The sequence below is a fragment of the Pimephales promelas genome, chromosome 14, assembly GCF_988280905.1.
Source record: "Pimephales promelas chromosome 14, fPimPro1.hap1.1, whole genome shotgun sequence".
NCBI classification, from domain to species: Eukaryota; Metazoa; Chordata; class Actinopteri; order Cypriniformes; family Leuciscidae; genus Pimephales; species Pimephales promelas.
Genome location: NC_142782.1, coordinates 1,737,269 through 1,758,629, shown reverse-complemented (window position 1 = coordinate 1,758,629; position 21,361 = coordinate 1,737,269). Strand labels below are relative to the sequence as shown.

The following is a 21,361-nucleotide window of genomic DNA, read 5'->3' as shown; positions in this document are numbered from 1 at the left end:
TTCAAATCCATTACTGTGTGATCATTCAAATATTGGAGAATTTTCCAATAAATTGTGCATTTCTTCATACAACAATCTCAAGACATTTAGTGGCAAGAGCAGTTTTATTTATCAAATTTGTCCCTAAGTACATTAATCATGTCATTTCCCTACGGTACAGAGGCCATAGAAAACAAAAAATCATTGTCAAGTCTTTGTTTTCATGCACAAAAACAATGTGTGCTGATTGTCATGACGATGGCAAAATTTGTTGCGGTGTAATTTCAGAAGAAATGCAGATTTAGAAGCTGCTTCTGACAAAAGAAAATGCAAAACATAGAGAAAAGTTTCAAACGAGGGATAAATTGCCAGAACAACATCACTAACTTCTTCAACTCTCATGCATAACAACATCACTTGTGGGTTTCCACAAATCTGGAAATATTTTCCAACAACATAAAGTAGCAATTGCACATTTTTAAACCCCTACTGCATGTCGAGAGAATGATAAAAACGTTGTAAGAGAATGCATATTGAAAAATGACTGATAATTTTTATTTAGTAATGTCTTCCACTGCAACAACAACATTAAAAAAGAAATTTAGCCAGGAAAGATTTAAAAATTCATTCAATAAAGTTGTGCTTTAATTCCTTCATGCTAGAAGGCTATTCTGGGGCGAATATTACGAAAAAGCAAATAATGCAATGAGCAAATGTCATCGTAAAGCATCATGTGTAGGGTTGGGTATCGTTTGAATTTGAACGATTCTGATTCCGATTCCTTGTTTCGATTCCGGTTCCTAACGATTCTCGATTCAGATTCTTTTAAGAGGCAGGGTCAAAAAAGTTTAGCTAACCTTGCTAACCAACGGCCTTTCTGAAGGAAATACTCCTTCTGTAAAAATACTCCTTTTGTCACAAATTTTGCCGAGATTTCGTTATTTTTAGAAAAGTGAAGCCGCACTTTGGACCGCCGACGTAAGCTACTCATGTTCGACTCGCGCGGTTATGCCAACACTTCCGGTAGACGCTTCTTCGTTGGTGTTGTTCAGCGGTTTCTTCTTCCGCTCGCCGGACTGTGAATATCGAAACTACGAATCGAAATTTTAACTTTTGAACGATTCCGGGAAAAACGAAAAGTTAGTCTCGGTTCCAATCGATACTCGATTCTCGATACCCAACCCTAATCATGTATGAATGTTTCAAATCTATAGAATTTCATTCAACATAACGCATTTAGCGTAATCTAAAAGCCATCGCTATATTGATAAGCATTGATTCAAATGATTCTTATCTTAATAATCCAGATATCCTAATAATGGTGATTAGTTTATCGATTTAAAAATACATGCAAAACTCAAACTTTTATGAATTATTACATTGTGTATGCCACCCAGTAGATGACATTGACCACGGCGAAGGTGAAGGGGAACACGGCGCGGGCGTAGATGTCGATGGTGTCGGCGTCGATGGGTTTGCACTTGCAGCACTTCTTCTCCTCTCTGCTTTCCTTCTGCGCCCGGCGGGACTGAGATCCCCGAGCCTCGGCCTCCTCGTGCGCTTCTCCAGGAGCGTCGGGCGTCCGCTGGGTCCGGCTCTGCCTGTTGGAGATCAGCAGGCCCTGGTTCATGCCAGCCACAGACAGAGAGAAGAGGACCATGGCCTGCTTTCCGTTTTTCACCATGGACTGCAAACGAAGACGAGGGGAAAAGTCAATTGATTTTGAACTCTATTCCACTCTAAACTTGAATATTTATTATTACATTAATGGGTGTTGATTTAACAGTTTAATTAATTAGTAAATTAATTGATTTAAAACGCATTTATGACATTGAAAGATTCATTTAGACATTTACCGCCACCTACTGGCAGTTTTAGTTTCTTACGTAGAGTATCACAGGGATGGTTCTCACTGCAGAACATGAAATCCACGGGGAGGAGTCGGATCCAGATGCAACTCCTCCCACCTTACAAACACCTAAACCTACCCAACTCCGCCCCCTGATCCTAACCCCACCCCTAATCCTACCCATCTCCACCCTGTAGCAAATGCAACATATAATAATATACATAAAATGTATTAAAGGGGGCCGAAGGCCAATTTAGCTCAAAGGGAAATGATTCATTGATTTGCAATGAATCTATGGAACAGAATCACTGAGCCGAGCAAATGACTCGCTTAGAATTCATTTGAACGGGCCGTAATTATAACCAAATCTATAGTGAAACACTATATCTTAGCAAGGTAACTTTAAATCGAACAGTACAAGACATTAAATGTGCAAACACGACACAAGAATATTTATCTTTTCAAATATATGGAAACCTTTATTAGCTATTCTAAACACAACTCTAAGGTCTAAACATAACTAAACATAATCACGCACACACACATTCATACAGTCGCGAAAGGGAAAGAGTGAGTTGGAAAGAGTGAGAGAAAGTTTCAACTTTCTATATGCACATAAGACATAACCTGAAAGGACCACCAAGCATTAATTTGAACCTTCATTTCTTAGAGAGGTTATTCAATTAACATCAAAGCACCAGTTCAGTTAGAGCCTGGAGTACTTGCGCTTTGTAGTGGCTGAGGGAATTCCCTTTGTCTGCGTCGCGTCGAAGGGGGGTTTCCCGGCCGGGTCCGTTGCGTGGTTTGTTGTCTTTGAAGTGCAGGGATGGAAGTTTCGCCGCTGGTCACGTGTGATTAGCAAGCGAATGAGAGTCTTTTCCAGTTCGAAGCGCGTTGCAAACTTAACTTTGAAACGAGACTTTTACGAAAAAGGAAATAAAGGAAAGAAATGAAAGTAAGACGAGTCGGATGGCTTGACTGAGCTGAATAGTAACCCTGATCTTGATGGGTTATTCGTCTGCTGGTCGAATTTGGTCTAGTCGATGTAGAAGCATGCGAACATGTTCTTTGTTTCAGAGATAAGCACGAACAGAACACTCTCTTGCTGGTTTTAGAGAGAGGCACGGACTTAACAGTTACAGAACTGAACGAACTGAACAAAAATCTAAACAAAAATCATCTGAAATCTTCTAAAATCTACAAAAATCTGGTCATGAGGTCCTTTGTTCGGATCTTTAACTTAAACTCTAGTCCAACCTCCAAGAAACTTTAGGCCAATGGGTCATGGCATGATCTCAGGAGGTGGACTTACTTCGTTCTTTATCATAATTTATGCATGGTCTGTGAGCTGGTCTCCAGCACTTAGCAGAGACAAAAGACCATCGTTTTAACCTTATGATAATTATAATCATAAAACAAAACCTTTTACGCAGATTTCAATCAAGCCATCTTTTGAATTAGGAGAATACGGTTCGTTTAAGAGCAAACGAGGCATTCACACTTCTAATGGTTGTATAACAATTACAAGAGTTAATAGTTAACAACAATTACATGGTTATTATGTGATCTAAGCATAATAACACATGAAGTGTAGGAACAACAACAATTATGATTGGTTATAGGTCCAAGAATTGTTCTGTGGTGAGTTTATATGCTTTTATGTGTGAGATCTTCGATCTCAACCGTAAGGTTACTGAGAGTTCAACTCGTAAGGGGGACGAGGAGATGTGTTCTGTGGAACATCTCTGTCAGGAGATCAAAGGGGCTTGGTTGTGATGCCTCTCGTTCCACCATTTTGGAGCTGACCTGTCTCAGTAAAAACATTAACATATGGACACGTTTCTTCCTGTGGCATTCTGTTGCTATCTGCAGGACCATAAAAGTCTTCGGAGGGGGGTTTATTGTCCCCCAAAGCAAACTCTTGGCGCCGTTCCGTGACTCTGGAATGTGGGCTCCAGAACTTGGAGTGTTGAAGCCATGTGAATTAATCCCATGAGAGATTAGTTTGATTAAGTTGTGTTTGATTCGCCTTGATTCTCTACAACCCCTTGGATCTCATGCACTGCATTGAGGTGCTACTGTAGTTCACCCAAAAAATTTAATTATGCAAATGTGATATTAATTTTAAACAACAGTTCAAAAAGTGTGTTTCTGCTTAATTTTGCCCATGAAAATGTTCCCTAGTGTAAACAGAAGTGTTGTGTGTCTCAGAGCAACACAAAGCTACACTTGGAGTAGGATTTACTTGAAAAAACCTTGCTAAACGATCTCACTCAGAAAATGCTAGTAAATTTACAAAGATTTGCCAAGTAAAAACCTAAACATATTTATCAGTAGCTTTAATTAGAAATCTTTAAGTTAAATTTACTTGGAATGTGGAATTAAGTAAACTTTACAAAAAATAAGTAATTTTAACTCGGCTTGTAAAAGGTTGATTAATACCGATTTCCTTTGCCTTTGTATTACACTTCACTAAAACAATTATCTTGAATTTTATTAGTCATTTATAGTATGTTCTTTACTCAGATCATCTAAGTAATTTATATATACATCATGTCAGACTTTAAGCCTTATGTGAATGCAAACACCTCAATACTTGGTAGACAATACACAATGGTGGTAACATTTGATGGATCGTTTTTGTGTTTGAATGTGTCGTTTTAAGCAAAAAATGTACTCGAAATGTCACAAAATGGCAATTTACTAATCCTGACAACAAAAGCAATGATAAAACAGTGTAAATACAGCTGGAAACCAGTGAAAAATGAACCTCATTAATTATTCAAGGTCCAGTGCATGATGGGAACCCCAGTATCAGAAAAGTTGAGTAATTTTTACTTAATTTTATTGAGTTGATATTACACTTTCATTTATACTCGCTTGAAATAAGTACTGATATGGAATTTACTTAGTTTTTTAAATTCTTGCCTGAACTAACTTTTTCAAGTAAATTACATTGGGTTTTTTCACTAGTATTTACTTAACCAAAAAATCATTTTTTACAGTGTATGTTTCATTTCTGAACGAATCCTTGTTTTGAGCGAAACAATCGGGTGACCAGATGATTCAAAGAGCCATTTACTTCATTCCTGAATCAATCAGCCGTTTGAACAAATCGAACGATTGACTTACTGGCAGTTTTAGTTTCTTATATAGAGTATCACTTCAGGGACCACTTAAAACCCTCCTGTTGCCCTCAAATCTGATAACAGTTTTACCCTCTGGGGTCAATTTGACCCCAGTAATTTAAAACTCCACAATATGTGTATTTTTTTTTTTACAAAGTTTTGTCTCAGTTAATTTATGTCTTTGTTGACTACTTAAAGGTAGTGTAGGTCAGAATTTCAAAAAAAAACTTTTTTTCCAAATTTCTTTAAACTTTCTGTATATATCAATGCATAATTAAAATCTAAGTACTCTGAAAAAGAAAGTATAAAAATCGAGTGTCTGTAGACCTCTCACGACTGTTTTAAAGACAGCTCATTATTTCCATTCACTCCACCCCCTCCCTTCTGGGCTCCTTCCAAAGCCACGCCCCCGAAACACATGAACGCGCGACTCCGACAGCTGAGCTGAAGACGCATTATTTCTAGCTGAAGACGGAGTGCATGTAGTGACATCATGTCAGAAACGCATGTAAATAAAAAAATCTAACTATATTTATGAAGATAAACAAATAAGTTGTATTTTATTACTCGCTATCAAGCTAGCATATCGATATTGGTAAAGTTTACAATATACATTTATTGATTCGCTAACGAGCTAGTTATCTATAAGGCAAAGCTAAAAAGAGGTTGCATGGTACACGTTTTTCCATTGCCATCATTTACACTGTGATGAAGATGAATTTCGTGTAAGATTCATAACATATATATGGTGTCCACGTCTTTTCATCGCTACTAATATGTGGTAAATCACGACAGTCGCTTTTTAACGCCAAAAGAAGGTTGTTGGTAAATCTGGTTCTGAGATGGGTCGATTGTAGCATACAGTTAGGACAGAGTTTCAGACTCTTTAAATGTACCTCTGAGCTCTTATTCGTCTTGACTTTGGCTTTCTCCTTCTTGCTGTAGTCTGCATTATAGTGAGCAAAAGCGTATTCGATCAAGGCAGCGAAGACGAAGACGTAGCAGATCCAGAAATACACGTCCAGAGCTTTAATGGCAGAGGCGCGGGGCAGTGATGAACGAGCACTGACCATCAGCGTTGTCATGGTGAGCACCGTCGTGATTCCTAGGACACAGCCAACACCAATACTCATTATTTGTGTCTGATCAACACTATCTCACGACCAATTCGTACGAATTCGACGCATGATTAAAAAGTGTCTAATTCGTACGACCTCACTCGTACTAATTCGTACGATTTGTCTAAACCCACGTGATGGTTAAGTTTAGGGGCGGGGTCAGGGGTAGGTCATTCGTACGAATTCATACGAATTGGCCAATTCGTAAAATACGTACGATTTAGCAAAATCGTATTAATTCGTACGAGTGAGGTCGTATGAATTGTTACGAATTAGCCACTTTTTAATCATTCGTCGAATTCGTACGACTTGGTCGTGAGATCGGGTTGGTCTGATTGTGTTGAATGTTCTCATTTAACTTGACTGATACTACACAAAAAATACTTTGGTGAAGTTAATTTTATAAACTGTAAATGTTATCAAATTCAGAAATATGTTATAGAATATGTTATAAACACAGAAATATGTTATGTTAGCTAAAATTCCCATTAAGTTCTGAAAATGTTATTTCTGCATGTTCTCTGAACATTAAAACAAAACATCCATGTTTTAAGAACGTTTCTTGGTTATGCGAACGTTAAGGAACATGTTCATTTGATCATTCTTCAAACATTTTCGGAACATTTAAAACATGTTAGACGAACCTCTAACTAAAACGATTTAAAAAAAATAAAACATAACATAAAACAGAATAAAACATTTTAAAAGATAATTGAGATTTCAGTCAGAATTGAACAGAAAGTCAGAATTGCATTATAAAGTCAGAATTGATTGATATAAAGTCAGAATTGATTGATATAAAGTCAGAATTGCGAGATATAAAGTCAGAATTGTGTTATAAAGTCAGAATTGCGAGATATAAAGTCAGAATTGTGAGATATAAAGTCAGAATTGCGAGTTATAAAGTCAGAATTGTTTGTTATAAAGTCAGAATTGCGAGATATAAAGTCAGAATTGTGTTATAAAGTCAGAATTGCGAGATATAAAGTCAGAATTGATTGATATAAAGTCAGAATTGTGTTATAAAGTCAGAATTGCGAGATATAAAGTCAGAATTGTGAGATATAAAGTCAGAATTGCGAGATATAAAGTCAGAATTGTTTGTTATAAAGTCAGAATTGCGAGATAAAGTCAGAATTGATTGATATAAAGTCAGAATTGCGAGATATAAAGTCAGAATTGATTGATATAAAGTCAGAATTGATTGATATAAAGTCAGAATTGCGAGATATAAAGTCAGAATTGTGAGATATAAAGTCAGAATTGCGAGATATAAAGTCAGAATTGTTTGTTATAAAGTCAGAATTGCGAGATATAAAGTCAGAATTGTGTTATGAAGTCAGAATTGCGAGATATAAAGTCAGAATTGTGTTATAAAGTCAGAATTGCGAGATATAAAGTCAGAATTGTGTTATAAAGTCAGAATTGCGAGATATAAAGTCAGAATTGTTTGTTATAAAGTCAGAATTGCGAGATATAAAGTCAGAATTGTGTTATGAAGTCAGAATTGCGAGATATAAAGTCAGAATTGTGTTATAAAGTCAGAATTGATTGATATAAAGTCAGAATTGTGTTATAAAGTCAGAATTGCGAGATATAAAGTCAGAATTGATTGATATAAAGTCAGAATTGCGAGAATTGTTATAAAGTCAGAATTGCGAGATATAAAAGTCAGAATTGTGATATAAAGTCAGAATTGCGATATATAAACTCAGAATTACGAGATATAAAGTCAAAATTGCGAGATATAAAGTCAGAATTGTTATAAATCAAAATTGTGAGTTATAAAGTCAGAATTGTAATATAAAGTCAGAATTGTAATATAAAGTCAGAATTGTGAGCTAAAAAGTCAGAATTGCGAGAAATAAACTCAAAACACACTTTTTTTCTGAAATGCATGTTTATATCTTGCAATTCTGACTTAATAACACACAATTGAGACTTTATATCACGCAATTCTAACAAGCTTCCATACATTATTAAAGACCCGATATTGTCATTAATGAACATTCGATTAATGTTACAGAAAAACGTCAGTGTAACTTTGCCAGAATGACAGCTAGTGTATTTAGAGCGGTCCCTGTTAGCCGAGTGAACACTGAAACACTGACCCAAAGACACTCTTGCCGGCACAGCTGATTGGCTGATCCAGAATGAAACCCATGACATGGCAACCAGTAGGATGGAGGGCATGTAGGACTGGATGATGTACACTCCTCGGTTTCGTCTTAGTTCGAATCGTAAGCTGAGACGTGGAAATCTCCCCGCTGTTTCAAGAATGACAACAGTTGTCTTTAAAATATGTGATAGTGAACAAAACAGCATTAGCAGATAATACACAGGTGAAAATCAAAAAATTTAAATATCGTGCAAAATTTCATTCAGTAATTCAACTTAAAAGGTGAAACTAATATATTATATAGACTCATTACATGCAAAGTGAGATATTTCAAGCCTTTATTTGTTATAATTGTGATGATTATGGATTACAGATATTCACAAGTTTCTAATTTTTAATTTGGGTAGCTGTAAAATTATAACAAATAAAGACGTGAAAGATCTCACTTTGCATGTAATGAGTCTATTTAATATACTAGTTTCACCTTTTAAGTTGAATTACTGAAATAAATGAACTTTTGCACGATAATCTCATTTTTCCAGTTTCACCTTAAATCCGATATATCGGATGATGAAAAGCCTCACCGGATTTAAAGTTCAACAGCTCCGTGACAAAGCGATAATCAGTGATGGTGAACTGGGACAGCTCCAGTTTGTCCAGTCCATGGATGAGTGTTTGACTCTCTGACCAGTGATACACAATGTCTTCCGAAGAGTATCCGTCTGCAAACACAACAACAGGAGACGAAACATTTGCACATGACACTTCAATTTGTCTTTCAAACTTGCTGTTCTTATTATGTTATTATGTTCATATGAGATGAATGACATAGCAGCATGCGGTTAGGAAAATTATTCTCTTTATGATATAACTACAAGATTTCCAAGCAATAGCCTATTGACATCATAAATTCAAGTAAAATCACAGGCTTCGCCTATCCCGTGCGAATGGGGGGTGATTACTAAATCACACGAGGTCCCATGCGAATAGGGCTAAATGGACTAAGTGTGTTGAGCTGTATAACAATGATTGTATCCAAACAGTTGCTCACCTGTCTAATAAAACATCATATATTAAAGCGTCTTTTGTGTTTCCATGGTTTCTACAAAATACAACCTTAAACTGAGGGTATGTGATGTCACTGATAGGAGATAAAACTGCTTATTTCTCTGGATTTAAACATTCTTAGAAAAATCTGGAATAATGTCAGTACACAACATCAACAAAAACATCGTTCTAGTGGTTTTGGGATATTTTGATCAAAAAATCTTACATAGTGTGCCTTTAATTTTTATTAAAAAGAACAAAACAATACCAGTAACACAATGAGTATGGCATACAAGCACAAACAAGAAACCATTACACTAATTGACTACAGAGCACAAGAGCTAATGAGGATAACAAGACACACCTGGGAACAATCAGGGACTAATTAAAAATAATACTACAAGGGAACTACACAACAGTGGACAGGAAAAGTGGGATTTTATCATTGCTTTAACCTCTTAACTGTTACCCCCCCTTTTTTGAATAGACATGGAAATGCTCATTTCAATCTTAAATGGTTGTAATTCAAGAATGCTTTGGAATATAGACTTAAGATTGGTCTCGTTTTAAAGAAGACATTTGGCAGATTTTTCTCGAAGTGAAATAAATTAGGAAAGTGAAACAGAAAAAAAGTTATAGACGTTTGAGTTTATAGAAATGTACAATGTAAAAAAAATTAATTATTCAAATTTTATATAAAATATATATTTTCAAAACCTGGGCTACTCTAAAACGGCAGAAAAATCAAAGCCAACAATCTGAACAAGTTGTGTTTCAAATTTTAGGTTGATATCTCAAAAAATGAGCTTTCAGTGAGATTTAGTTTGGGCGCAGTACTGAACGCTTCCACTAGGGCACAATCAAACTCCACTACTGCCCATATAAGGGCGCCTCCATTTCCATATGTGTTATGAGTGATCTGAACCATTATTTTCACAAATTTCACACAATTTATGAAGTAGAAATCCTATTCAGAAGTAGTATGGGTAGTTTGGCAGATTTTGATATGAATTCAACCTCTAGGAATCACATACAAAGCACACGCATGCGCGTTATAGCTTATTGGCATAACACAAATGGTGAATCTATTTTTTTTTCGTAATATTTAAAACATTTTCAGACCTTTTTTTCTAAAATAATTGAATGGATGCTATCTTTTGAAGTCTTGGCATGAAATCAAACTGAGGTTTCTAACTTTTTTTCATGATTTTTCATGTTCATTGCTATTTCAAAATAAAGGTCTAAACACGCTTTATGAGTATGAAAATATTCTTGTTGCAAATTGATAAATTACGGCTCGTGTGTAAATTATTTTGAAAATCAGTCACCAAATATGGAAACTAGAGATTGTAAGCTTTCAAATGATATATAGTTTGTCAATATTACTTAAGGTTTTTTCTAAGATATTATTGTTTTAAAAATATAATGGCAAGTGTCCCACCTGTGGGAAAGTGACAGTTAACTGGTTAAACCAGGCTTTATGATGTTGAAGTGATGAAAAATACATTACATTTTTCTATATCATTTCTTTTACAGTATTTTGAATGTGTTTGAGGTATTGGAATAGTTCTCTTTCAATCCTCACTTATTTTATAGTATGTTTGTAAGTTGTATTGTCAGGGTTTCCATGATGTTCTGAATGAACTTTTTGTCACATCTGCTTTCAAAACATGTTTATTTAGCATAGCTCAATCTCAAAACTATTTAAGCCTTTAATAATTGCTTTTATGACTATAAAACATGTATACGTCAGACGTATGTAGACGAGAGATGCCAGATTTAGGTTTTCCTCTTACTCACAGCTTTCCAAGTCTAGCATGCACTCCTGTTCATCCATGGGGTATTTGGTGAGGTCCATATCACATGCAACTGTAGATGTAATTCTGAAAGGAAAAGCATCATGAGACACATTTCAGATATGGAGCAGGCCATAAAACACTGATCATCTGTTAAGAAGCTTGTCAAATGAATGCAATTAGTTCATTGGTGGCTTTTATGTAATTACCGGTATAGCACTTAGGTGGATAGGCAGACTAATGAACAGACTAAAAATAATGAATCGGACACTTTTGGAATTTCTGACCCTCTTGTGGATCCCTTTGTTCGCTTTTTAAAATGACTTTAAACCATTCAAACGTGAGATGACTCGCATCCAAAGCACTCACAGAAAGGATTTTAAAGGAGTAGTTCACTTTTCCAAAAACATTTGCTGATAATTGACTCACCCCCATGTCATCCAAGATGTCCATGTCTTTCTTTCTTCAGTCGAAAAGAAATTAAAGTTTTTGATTAATTTTTTTCCATATAATGGACTTCAATAGGGTCCAAACGAGAGTTTCAGTGCAAACTGTTCAAAGGGCTTTAAACGATTCCAGATGATGAATAAGGGTCTTATCAAGCGAAACGATCGCTCATTTAATAAATAAATAAGTTTTATAAGCTCAAATGCTCGCCTTGCTCTGTTCGTGACTCTCCTGTTCGAACTCGTTCATCAAAATGAACGAATCTTTTTCCGAGTCAGTTCGTTTGTTTCGTTCGTTGAATGAACCAAATGACTCGGAAAAAGATTCGTTCATTTTGATGGATGACATGGGGGCGAGTAAATTATCAGCAAACGTTTTTTCAAAAGTGAACTACTCCTTTAATGTGATTTTAAGTCGCTCGTGTATCAGTATATTGGATCCGTGCGGCTCTTAAAGTGACAGCACTAATATTCCTGCTGACTCTAATCTAACAACAAAAGACAAAGAGAAAAGTCCCTCGTTCTTGACTGAATAACTTTTGTAACTATATTTGTAATGTATGAATATTTATAAAGTATATACACGTTTGATTTCAGATTCTGTACCTGAATACCTGAAAATCTTTAAAAAAAACAACGTTTATTTCAGTTGCTCAGTTGTGTCTATTTTTTGCGATTGCTCATTTTTTATTTGTTCTTTTTTAATTACTGAGTGTTTACTTGTCTTTAATAATGCTTTACCTGTATATTAGTCAGTATGGTGTTTTTAAACCAAATGTGTTGTTTAGCCAGTTGATTTTTGTTTATGATGGTCAGCTACAATTAAATGTTTTGCAATAAGACTAAATCTGCATGATATCTGCGTGTTTTTTCCCTTATTGGAATCAAAATTAGGCAACGATAACCAACCATAGTTGTAAATATAAACATTAGTGTTATGATTTGATTTCTTCTCCTTTAGCTTTACTGTTTTTAAAGTACATTATTGTCAATACAAAAGCACAATTCACGTCGTGAAAGAGGTTTAAAAGTGGTAGCCCACCGACTGCTGTAGAGAATGACTCCATCGGGCTGCAGGCGAATGAGTTTGTTCTCCACAGTAACGTCATGAAACCAGGCGGATTTGGCGTTCACGATGAACGTGTCTGGCACCCAGAGTTTGTCTACGAAGCGGCTGTCCAGGCCCAGAGTTTTGTTTGTGTGGTTGTAGGACAAGCGGTCATCCCTCCAGCTCTGCCGCAGGAATATTGTCATGGTGTATTCCTGAAGACACAAACAAAACATCCACGGTTTTATGATGTTGAGAGTTATCTGGGACTTATTGTTGTGTATTGTCCTTATTTAAAGACAGGTTTAATTTAACATGAGTATGGTGTGTTCTCGTTCTTCATTTTAACCCCCTTAAACATGATTAAATCAATAATAATATAGATGATAACTCTTAATTATTATTATAGCAACAGCAGAAATAACCGATTAAAGAAATCTGGAGATGATTTGGGGCAAAGCTTTTGCTGGCATGGTCTAAAAGATGGTTTGACTAATCAACTTGATTTCCGTATCTTTTTAACAGCATTGTTTGTTTGAACAGGTTCACATTTAAATCATGGGTACACATTTTTGTTTCAGTGATGATCACAATAACTTGTGTGTCAGTGTCAACTAGAAATTATGGGTAACTCTTTAGTTTAGGCTCCAATACTCACTATTTACCAGTTGCTTAATAGCATGCATATTACTGGGATATTGGCTGTTTATTAATGCCTTATTCTGCATGAACATGTTCTACAACCTTTAATCCTTAAGTTAAAGTCACCAAAATTCCATATTTAAATGGTTTTTCCTTAAAAAAACTTCTCAAAATCTTAAAATATCTTGAATGTAACTCGAAACCTTTGCCTCATTTAGTATGCGCGGCTCTATGAATATGCAAATGAGCCCCGCCTCCACTCACTTATTCAGAGATATCCATTGGTTGATGATCACACGTTGATCTGATTGGTTACAAGGTCGTTTGTGGCGTCAGAAACACCTACCCTATCTAACGACCAATTCGTACGAATTTGTACGAGTGATTAAAAAGTGGCTAATTCGTACGACCTCACTCGTACAAATTTATACGATTTGTCTAAACCCACGTGATGGTTAGGTTTAGGGGCGGGTCAGGGGTAGGTAATTCGTACAAATTCATATGAATTGGCCAATTCGTAAAATATGTACGATTTGGCAAAACTTTTAGGGGGACTTCCACAACTATCTTATTAATAAGCAGTAATTAGGAGTTTATTGACGCAAAAGTCATAGTTAATAGTGAGTTAATAGTGAGAATAGGACCCTAAACTAAAGTGTGACCAAATAATGTAATTAACCCTCTGGGGTTGTTCGGCCCAAATGGACCCGAAGAATTTAAATAAATTTTTTTTTAAAAATCACAGCTTCCTCGGATCGGTCCGAAATTTGGTGACTTTGTTGGTATTTGGTATTTGAACACCCAAAAAACAGGATGTAAATAGTCTAAGTGGTTGTAAAAAAAAATAGTCACACTTGGGGTGTTCAGGTCCAAATGGACCCGCATGGAAAATGAATGGGAAATTGGCAAAAATGTGAAAATACCGAGTTTTTTTGTGCGTACAATCTACAAATTAGCCACGATCTTGAAAAAAAGCACACATCAGTGAAGGGGTGAATCTGTAAAACATCAAGAGTGCAAAACAGACACATCCAGACACACACACACACACACACACTTTTATACACAAACACACCAAAAAATTCAGATTAAATACGTGTTTTGCATTTTTAAAATGCTCAGTTTGTCCACCAGATGGCATCCATCTCATTTCAAAAATTGCTTTTATGAGGCCTAGGCTTGACTCTAAAATGAAATACAGCTTTAAAAAAAATAAAAAAATATTTAAAAAAAAATATTTTTTCTATTATGTTCAATGGGAGGAAATTTTGTCATAATTATTGCATTAATACTAATTATATTTTTTTTTTTATTCTTGAAATTTTCTCAAAACACCAAAAAAGAAAAGAAAAAATATTATAAAAAACGAGTAAAAAAAAAAAATCATGATTTTTTTTTAAATATGAATCCCGCCCTTTGGGTCCATTTGGACCCGAACACCCCGAGTGTGACTCTGAAACGAACAACCCCAGAGGGTTAATAAGAGGTGATTACATTTAGAAATCATATATTGCACTGGACTGAATCCTACTGTTTATTTTATGTATTATTCTGGAAGTGAATCCACTCTATTTGTAAAAGAAACTTCTTAAAAAGAAAAATATATAATCAAAGGATACTTTTAGCAAATGCAAAAATGCAGATTAGTTACACTAATGGCAAAAATATATTTTTTTTCCAATACAATAATCATACAAGTGCAATACATGTCAAATAGTGTGATTTTCAAGCATTACCATGTTGGCTTCGGAGATATGGTCGATACTGGCTACTTCAACAGCCATGGCGACATTCACTGGAGGTCCTGTGAAGAGAAGAGGAATGATCAATCCTCCTCATCTAAATCAGTCATTCTCAAACTTTTGGTCCTTTAAAACACTTTAATTCTTAAAACAAATGCACCTCTCCTCTTCACCATGTCTGACGCGAGCGACACAACGTTTACGACACAACTAAACACAGTAGACCCTAGTTATATCAGTGATTCTGGATGCAATAAATCCTGACAGTAAACTGATTCACTGAAAAACACAGTGTTTATGGTGTTCGGCAACAGTCCACTTAGGGAACTTATATATATATATATATTTAAAGACATTTAATTGCATATTAATATTTCACATTTATTGTTCTGGTTTGACTGATGACCTCTTGCATGAATGATGTTGCATAGAGTAGAATGATATTGCAGGTTTTTAGATGCCAATTGTAATCATTATAATTATACAGTTTCAAAAATAGCCAACAAAAACAAGGCTAACAGACCATATCGAGTATCATGGGTAATATGTATAGGCTAAAAAGCACAGCCTTACAAGTTACATCACTGTAACTTAACATTTTAAGTTTAGTAAACTCAAAAATTCAAGTTGTCACTTAGTACAACTTCACATTTCAAGTTGGCTAAACTTAAAGGGTTAGTTCACCCAAAAATGAAAATTCTGTCAGTATTTACTCACCCTCATGTTGTCCCAACCCTCTAAGTGTTTATTTGTTCTGCTGAACACAAAGGAAGATATTTGGAAGAATGTTTTAATTAAACAGATCTCATTCCCCATTGACTACCATTAGGAAAAAAATAATACTATGGTAGTCAATGGGGAATGAGATCTGTTTGATTAAAACTTCTTCCAAATATCTTCCCTTTAGAACAAACTTACTTTTTAAGTTAAAACTATTTTTGTTTTACAGTAATATAATACATCATACAATCAAATGAAGAGTTCAGATGCAAAAGCCTCTAAATGGCATTTGAAATTTTCTTCTTTAATGATGATTTTTATCAAACTTGTATATTTAAGTTCAGTAATTTCGCTTAAATGGCAATGATAATTACCTATTAATTGTTATTTAAGTGGAATTACTGAACTTAAATATACAAGTTTGATAAAAATCATCATTAAAGAAGAAAATTTCAAATGGCATTTAGAGGCTTTTGCATCTGAACTCTTCAAATACAAACCTATTGTATGGTAAATATACTTTAAAATTAAAGTTTCGTTGAATTGCTGATAATGAGGGAACTTGTGACCATAGTTGGCTAACGATGCTTTCGGGAAACACACCCCTGATCACCCCACGTTTAAATATGTCATTTTGGTGATCAAAGATGATTTCTAAGGGATATAATTACTGACTACAGGGGGACTTTAAGCCTTTTTTTCTCTCTGCAGAACAAAACCTTACGCTGAGTGTTCCTGACAAACAGCGCCCTACTTCCTACAGTCTATTTTTAGTGAAAAGGCGTCCTGGTGCTATTAAATAGATCAGTGTTTCTCAGCTGCGGTCCTGCTCTTCACACACCTGATCCAGGTCTGAGGCCGCTTACATTAGTCTTATAAGTTAATCTTCAGTCTTCAAGACTGGTCATTAAAGTCAGTCATGTACAGGTGAAACTCGAAAAATGAGAATATCGTGCAAAAGTTAAAAGGTGAAACTAATATATTATATAGACTCATTTCAAGGATTTATTTGTTATAATTGTGATGATTATGGCTTACAGATATGAAAACCTTTTGACAATATTCTAATTTTTAAATTGGGGTTTTCATATCTGTAAAATTATAACAAATAAAGGCTTGAAATATCTCACTTTGCATGTAATGAGTCTATATAAGTTTCACTTTTTAAGTTGCATTACGGAAATAAATGAACTTTTGCACCATATTGTATTTTCGAGTTTCACCTAATAATAGTAAAAAGGGAGATTGGTCTAATTTGAATCCAAAAAATGTAAAAATATGAGTTCTTTATTGGCATCTTCCATGAAGAAACTTTAACCTGTTAACTGTCACCCCCCCTTTTTTAAATAGACATGAAAATGCACATTTCGAACTTAAATGGTTGTAATTCAAGAATGCTTTGGAATATAGACATATGATTGGTCTTGTTTTAAAGAAGACATTTGGCAGATTTTTGTAGAAGTGAAATAAATTAAGAAAGTGAAACAGAAAAAAAGTTATAGAAGTTTGAGTTTATGGAAATGTACAATGTAAAAATATTAATTATTCATATTTTACATAAAATATATATTTTCAAAACCTGGGCTACTCTAAAATGTCAGAAAGATCAAAGCCAAAAATCTGAACAAGTTGTGTTTCGAATTTTAGGTTGATATCTCAAAAAATGAGCTTTCAGTAAGATTTTGTTTGAGCGCAGTACCAAACTTTTTCACTAGGGCACAATCAGACTCCATTACTGCCCATATAAGGGCGCCTGCATTTCCATTCGTGTTTTGAGTGATATGAACCATTATTTTCACAATTTTTATACAATTTCTGAAGTAGAGATCCTATTCAGAAGTAGTATGGGAAGTTTGGCAGATTTTGATATGAATTGAACCTCTAAGAAACACATACAAAGAACACGCATGTAAGTCATAGCTAGCTGCCACGTCACAAATGGTGAATTTATTATTTTTTTTCTTGATATTTCAAACTTTTCAGACCTTTTTTTCCAAAATAATTGAATGGATTCTATCTTTTGAACTTTTGGCATGAAAACAAACTGAGGTATCTATTTTTTTTTCATGATTTTTCATGTTTACTGCTATTTTAAAATAAAGGTCTGAACAAGCCTTATGAGTATGAAAATATTCTTGTTGCATATTGATAAATTATGGCTCCTCTGTAATATATTTTAAAAATCAGTCACCAAATATGGAAACTAGAGATTGTAAGCTTTCAAATGATATATAGTTTGTCAATATTATTTAAGGTATTTACTAAGATATTATTGTTTTAAAAATATAGTGGCAAACGTCCCACCTGTGGGACGGTGACAGTTAAGTTTAAATAAACCTTATGAGCTGCATTAAACTGTTCCATTTTGTTTATTTGTCTTATTAAGTATCGGAATCGGTATCGGCTGATCACCATGACAAGAAATTGGTACTCGGTATCGGCTGCAAAAATCCTGATCGGAGCATCCCTAATTTTAGCTTGTGTCTGCGTGAGGTAATCGGAGCTGCACTCTTGAACGCACTCTTGAAGCTCCGCCCACTGTGTCGGGAGCTATAGCTCATTTGCATTTAAAGGGCCAGACACAAAACGCTGCGTTTTTGCTTACCCTCAAAAAGTGACAACTTTAACATGCTATGTAAAATATCTGTGGGGTATTTTGAGCTAAAACTTCACACACGCACACTCTGGGGACATCAGAGATTTATTTTACATCGTGTGAAATGGGCATTATTCACAAGCCTTTAACCTCACTAACACTATTGAACGACAATATGGTTTCGGGAAACAGTCGTGACTCGTGACTAGATGATTTCTTTAAAGATGCATCAGCGAATTACGGTGTTACGGGAAACACACCCTTATTGGTTACAAGATAATTTGTGACGTCAGAAACACCAGCGATTTCAAAGCGTGTGTTTGGTTCACTGCAGTTTTAAGGAGGAAATACTCAGCAATGCTTACACACGGTGTCTTAAAGCGTATTAAACAAACCACATACACACATACACAACATTAGAAGGTGGATTTACACCACAGAGGGACTTTAATATTGATGCTAAGAATGGGTTGAGCTATAGTGCAATCCAACATGATGATCTGTAGACGGCAAACTCACCTCCGATCCCTGGGCGGAAGTTGCGAGCGTAACCTTTCATTAAATCATCCAGATTAGGCAACCAGGATATTTCAATGTCTGAGCCGACATATTCCCCGATATCACTCAGCATGGCCCTGCGGAGACCAAACAAACACATGCTCCTCACTTTCCCATGAAAACAGTCATGTACATTTTTCATTTTTTCAGGAAGTTCAAAAGAAACATAGAAAGCTCTTGCAACATGTCTTTACTGTCACTTCTGATCAATGTAATGCATGCTTGCTGAATAAAAGTAATTTTTATAATTCTAACATCATACAGCTTGGCCAACACTATGTAAAGTATATATGCAAACTCTAATATTTAGATACGCTACAAACTCAATCTTGATGATTTACCAGTCAAAAGTTTGGAAACATTACTATTAATAATGTTTTTTAAAGAAAATTGCTCATCAAGCCTGCATTATTTGATAAAAAACAGGGAAAAAACAGTAATATTGTGAAATATTATTACAATTTAGGTTTTACAATTCAACAAGGCTTTTTTTTTTACCTTGTTGTTCATTTTTGTTTTGTTTCTTTTAATTAATATTCCTTGTTTCATTGATTAATAACTGTATTTTTATTTATTATTTACATGTTCAAAATAAAGATCTCAAATCAAATCAAATCAATTTAAAATAATGTTTTTCTATGTGAATATATAGTAAAGTGTCATTTATTTTCCTGTGTATTTTCAGCATCATTACTCCAGTCTTCAGTGTCACATGATCCTTCAGAAATCACTCTAATATGAGGATTTGATGATCAACAAATATTTATGATTATTATCAATGTTGAACACAGTTGTGCTGCTTCATATTTTTTCATAACCTGTAAAACTTCTAAAAAGAAACGTACAATTTTGTAACAATATACACTACCGGTCAGTCTTTTTTTATCTTTCATTTTAAAAAAGATACTTTTATAAAACAAAAGTATTCATAATACTTTTATTCAGTAAGGATGTCTTAAATTGATCAAAAGTAATAGGAAAGATTTATATTGTCAGAAAAAGATAAAGAAGCATGTTATACTACAATGAAAAGGTATTTATATTTGTATTGTGTAAAATATGAAAAATATGCTGTAATTTGATAAAATATCCTAAAAGCTATTACAAATTGAATTATATTATTATTATTCTGTAAGTCTTATTGAGTGTTTTTATTATTATTTCTTGGATTAAACAGGAGATAATAATAATTACCAGCACTGACAACATAAAGCTGTCATTGCAGTGCAATATTTGCACTTATTAGCAGCAAGTTCACTCGATTAACCATAAACATCAAAAAAACATGTAAAATATATGTGAAACCCTGTGAGGTGAAACAAAAGGGCTAGTTATTCATAGAAAAGCACTGTCCCCATTATTTGTAATGAACATTTTATATACTGTACATTTTTGGTGTATTTTATGGTATTTTTAGTCACAGCATATTGATTAAATGTATGATACAAATAGGCTAAATTGAGGAGAAAAAAAACCAATCTGTCTTATATAAATAAATACACTTATTAAAAACTTAAACATAATCTTAAAAAAATAGCCTCTTTGTTGAGATGTTCCTATAATATTATGTCAGTGTATTATTTTTAAAATGTAAGATGTGAACTAGTCATGATCCCCCCATAAGTAATGAGTGAACTGTACACGAGGGGGCAAAAGACCCTGTAATGTGTTGACATGATGTTTCCACGTGAACTACACAACAACCAAAAGCCTGTGACTGTGTCAATGACATGCACATTTTAATCTGTGAGAAAAAGAGTAATGATAGCATATTATTAACATCTAATACATAGCTACCATACATGATCTATTATAATAGGCCTATCTATTATATAAAACAAAAGACGCGCACGTGAAAAAATGCCCCATTTTCAAGCAAAACTAGAATATTGAGGTATAATATGAGTACTGTATTATGAATATATGATAAGCATTCTACAGATACAATAGCCTAGGCTATAACTCAATATTTTAATGCCATCCACGAGAATGATGACTTTCAGCTTACATTTGTTTTACATGTTTAACATTAAGCTTGTCATTTAACAATATTTGTTCATTTCTGTTTCGTGTTGGAGGCGTAGGCTATAAGATGCAGCTAGAAATATCAACTTAATCCATTTCTGAAAACATGGATGTTCACAGATAACGCGTTATAAATGCATTTGATAAAGATGAGCAATATTTTGAGAATCAATCAAACTGCACTCTCTACTCAGATATGTATGTATGAATATGTGTGCATCCTCGTCATCCCCATCTTCATCCTGAGGTGAATGACACGCGTATTCTTCTCACCTGCTCATCCTGTTCCCACCGATGAGCGCAAACCAGAAGATCGTCACGGACAAACTCAGCGCATCCATTCTGCTCAAACACGGTTCGGACTGATTCAAATATCCCGGTTTTCACAGCCTCTGTGAGGAATCGCAGGAAAATTGCTAAAATTATCCATATTTTAGCCTGTGCCTTTTCCCGACTGCGGAGAAACCATCGCGAGGTCCGTTAAACCGTCCGTTTCTCGAACGAATCGTTCTTATGAGTCGGCTCGTTCGAACGATTCTGTCAAATTC

The 21,361-nt window shown here is 34.7% G+C and overlaps 1 protein-coding gene and 1 long non-coding RNA gene across 2 annotated transcripts in view; one reads left to right on the top strand and one right to left on the bottom strand.

Annotated features, from left to right (window-relative positions):
- Positions 1-21,361, top strand: part of LOC148973614 (uncharacterized) — a 543,652-nt gene that overhangs the window by 521,424 nt on the left and 867 nt on the right. The window lies entirely within an intron of this gene.
- On the bottom strand, positions 86-21,327 carry gabrd (gamma-aminobutyric acid type A receptor subunit delta). The gene is made up of 9 exons (XM_039674766.2): positions 21,087-21,327; positions 18,750-18,865; positions 14,909-14,976; positions 12,525-12,745; positions 11,041-11,123; positions 8,778-8,915; positions 8,186-8,341; positions 5,853-6,061; positions 86-1,666 (listed from the first exon to the last, which is right to left on the bottom strand). Exons 1-9 carry the CDS (start codon positions 21,152-21,154, stop codon positions 1,355-1,357), a joined length of 1,371 nt encoding a protein of 456 aa, XP_039530700.1. The 5' UTR covers positions 21,155-21,327; the 3' UTR covers positions 86-1,354.

What these genes read in the sequence shown, in the direction of transcription:
- gabrd (XM_039674766.2), bottom strand. Translation starts at nt 21,154, where the DNA reads ATGGATGCGCTGAGTTTGTCCGTGACGATCTTCTGGTTTGCGCTCATC. An exon ending in CATGCTAGACTTGGAAAGCT is followed by an intron (nt 8,916 to 11,040) that starts GTGAGTAAGAGG and finishes TTGTGTTTGCAG; the next exon opens with ACGGATACTCTTCGGAAGAC. An exon ending in AGACGAATAAGAGCTCAGAG is followed by an intron (nt 1,667 to 5,852) that starts GTACATTTAAAG and finishes CTTCGTTTGCAG; the next exon opens with TCCATGGTGAAAAACGGAAA.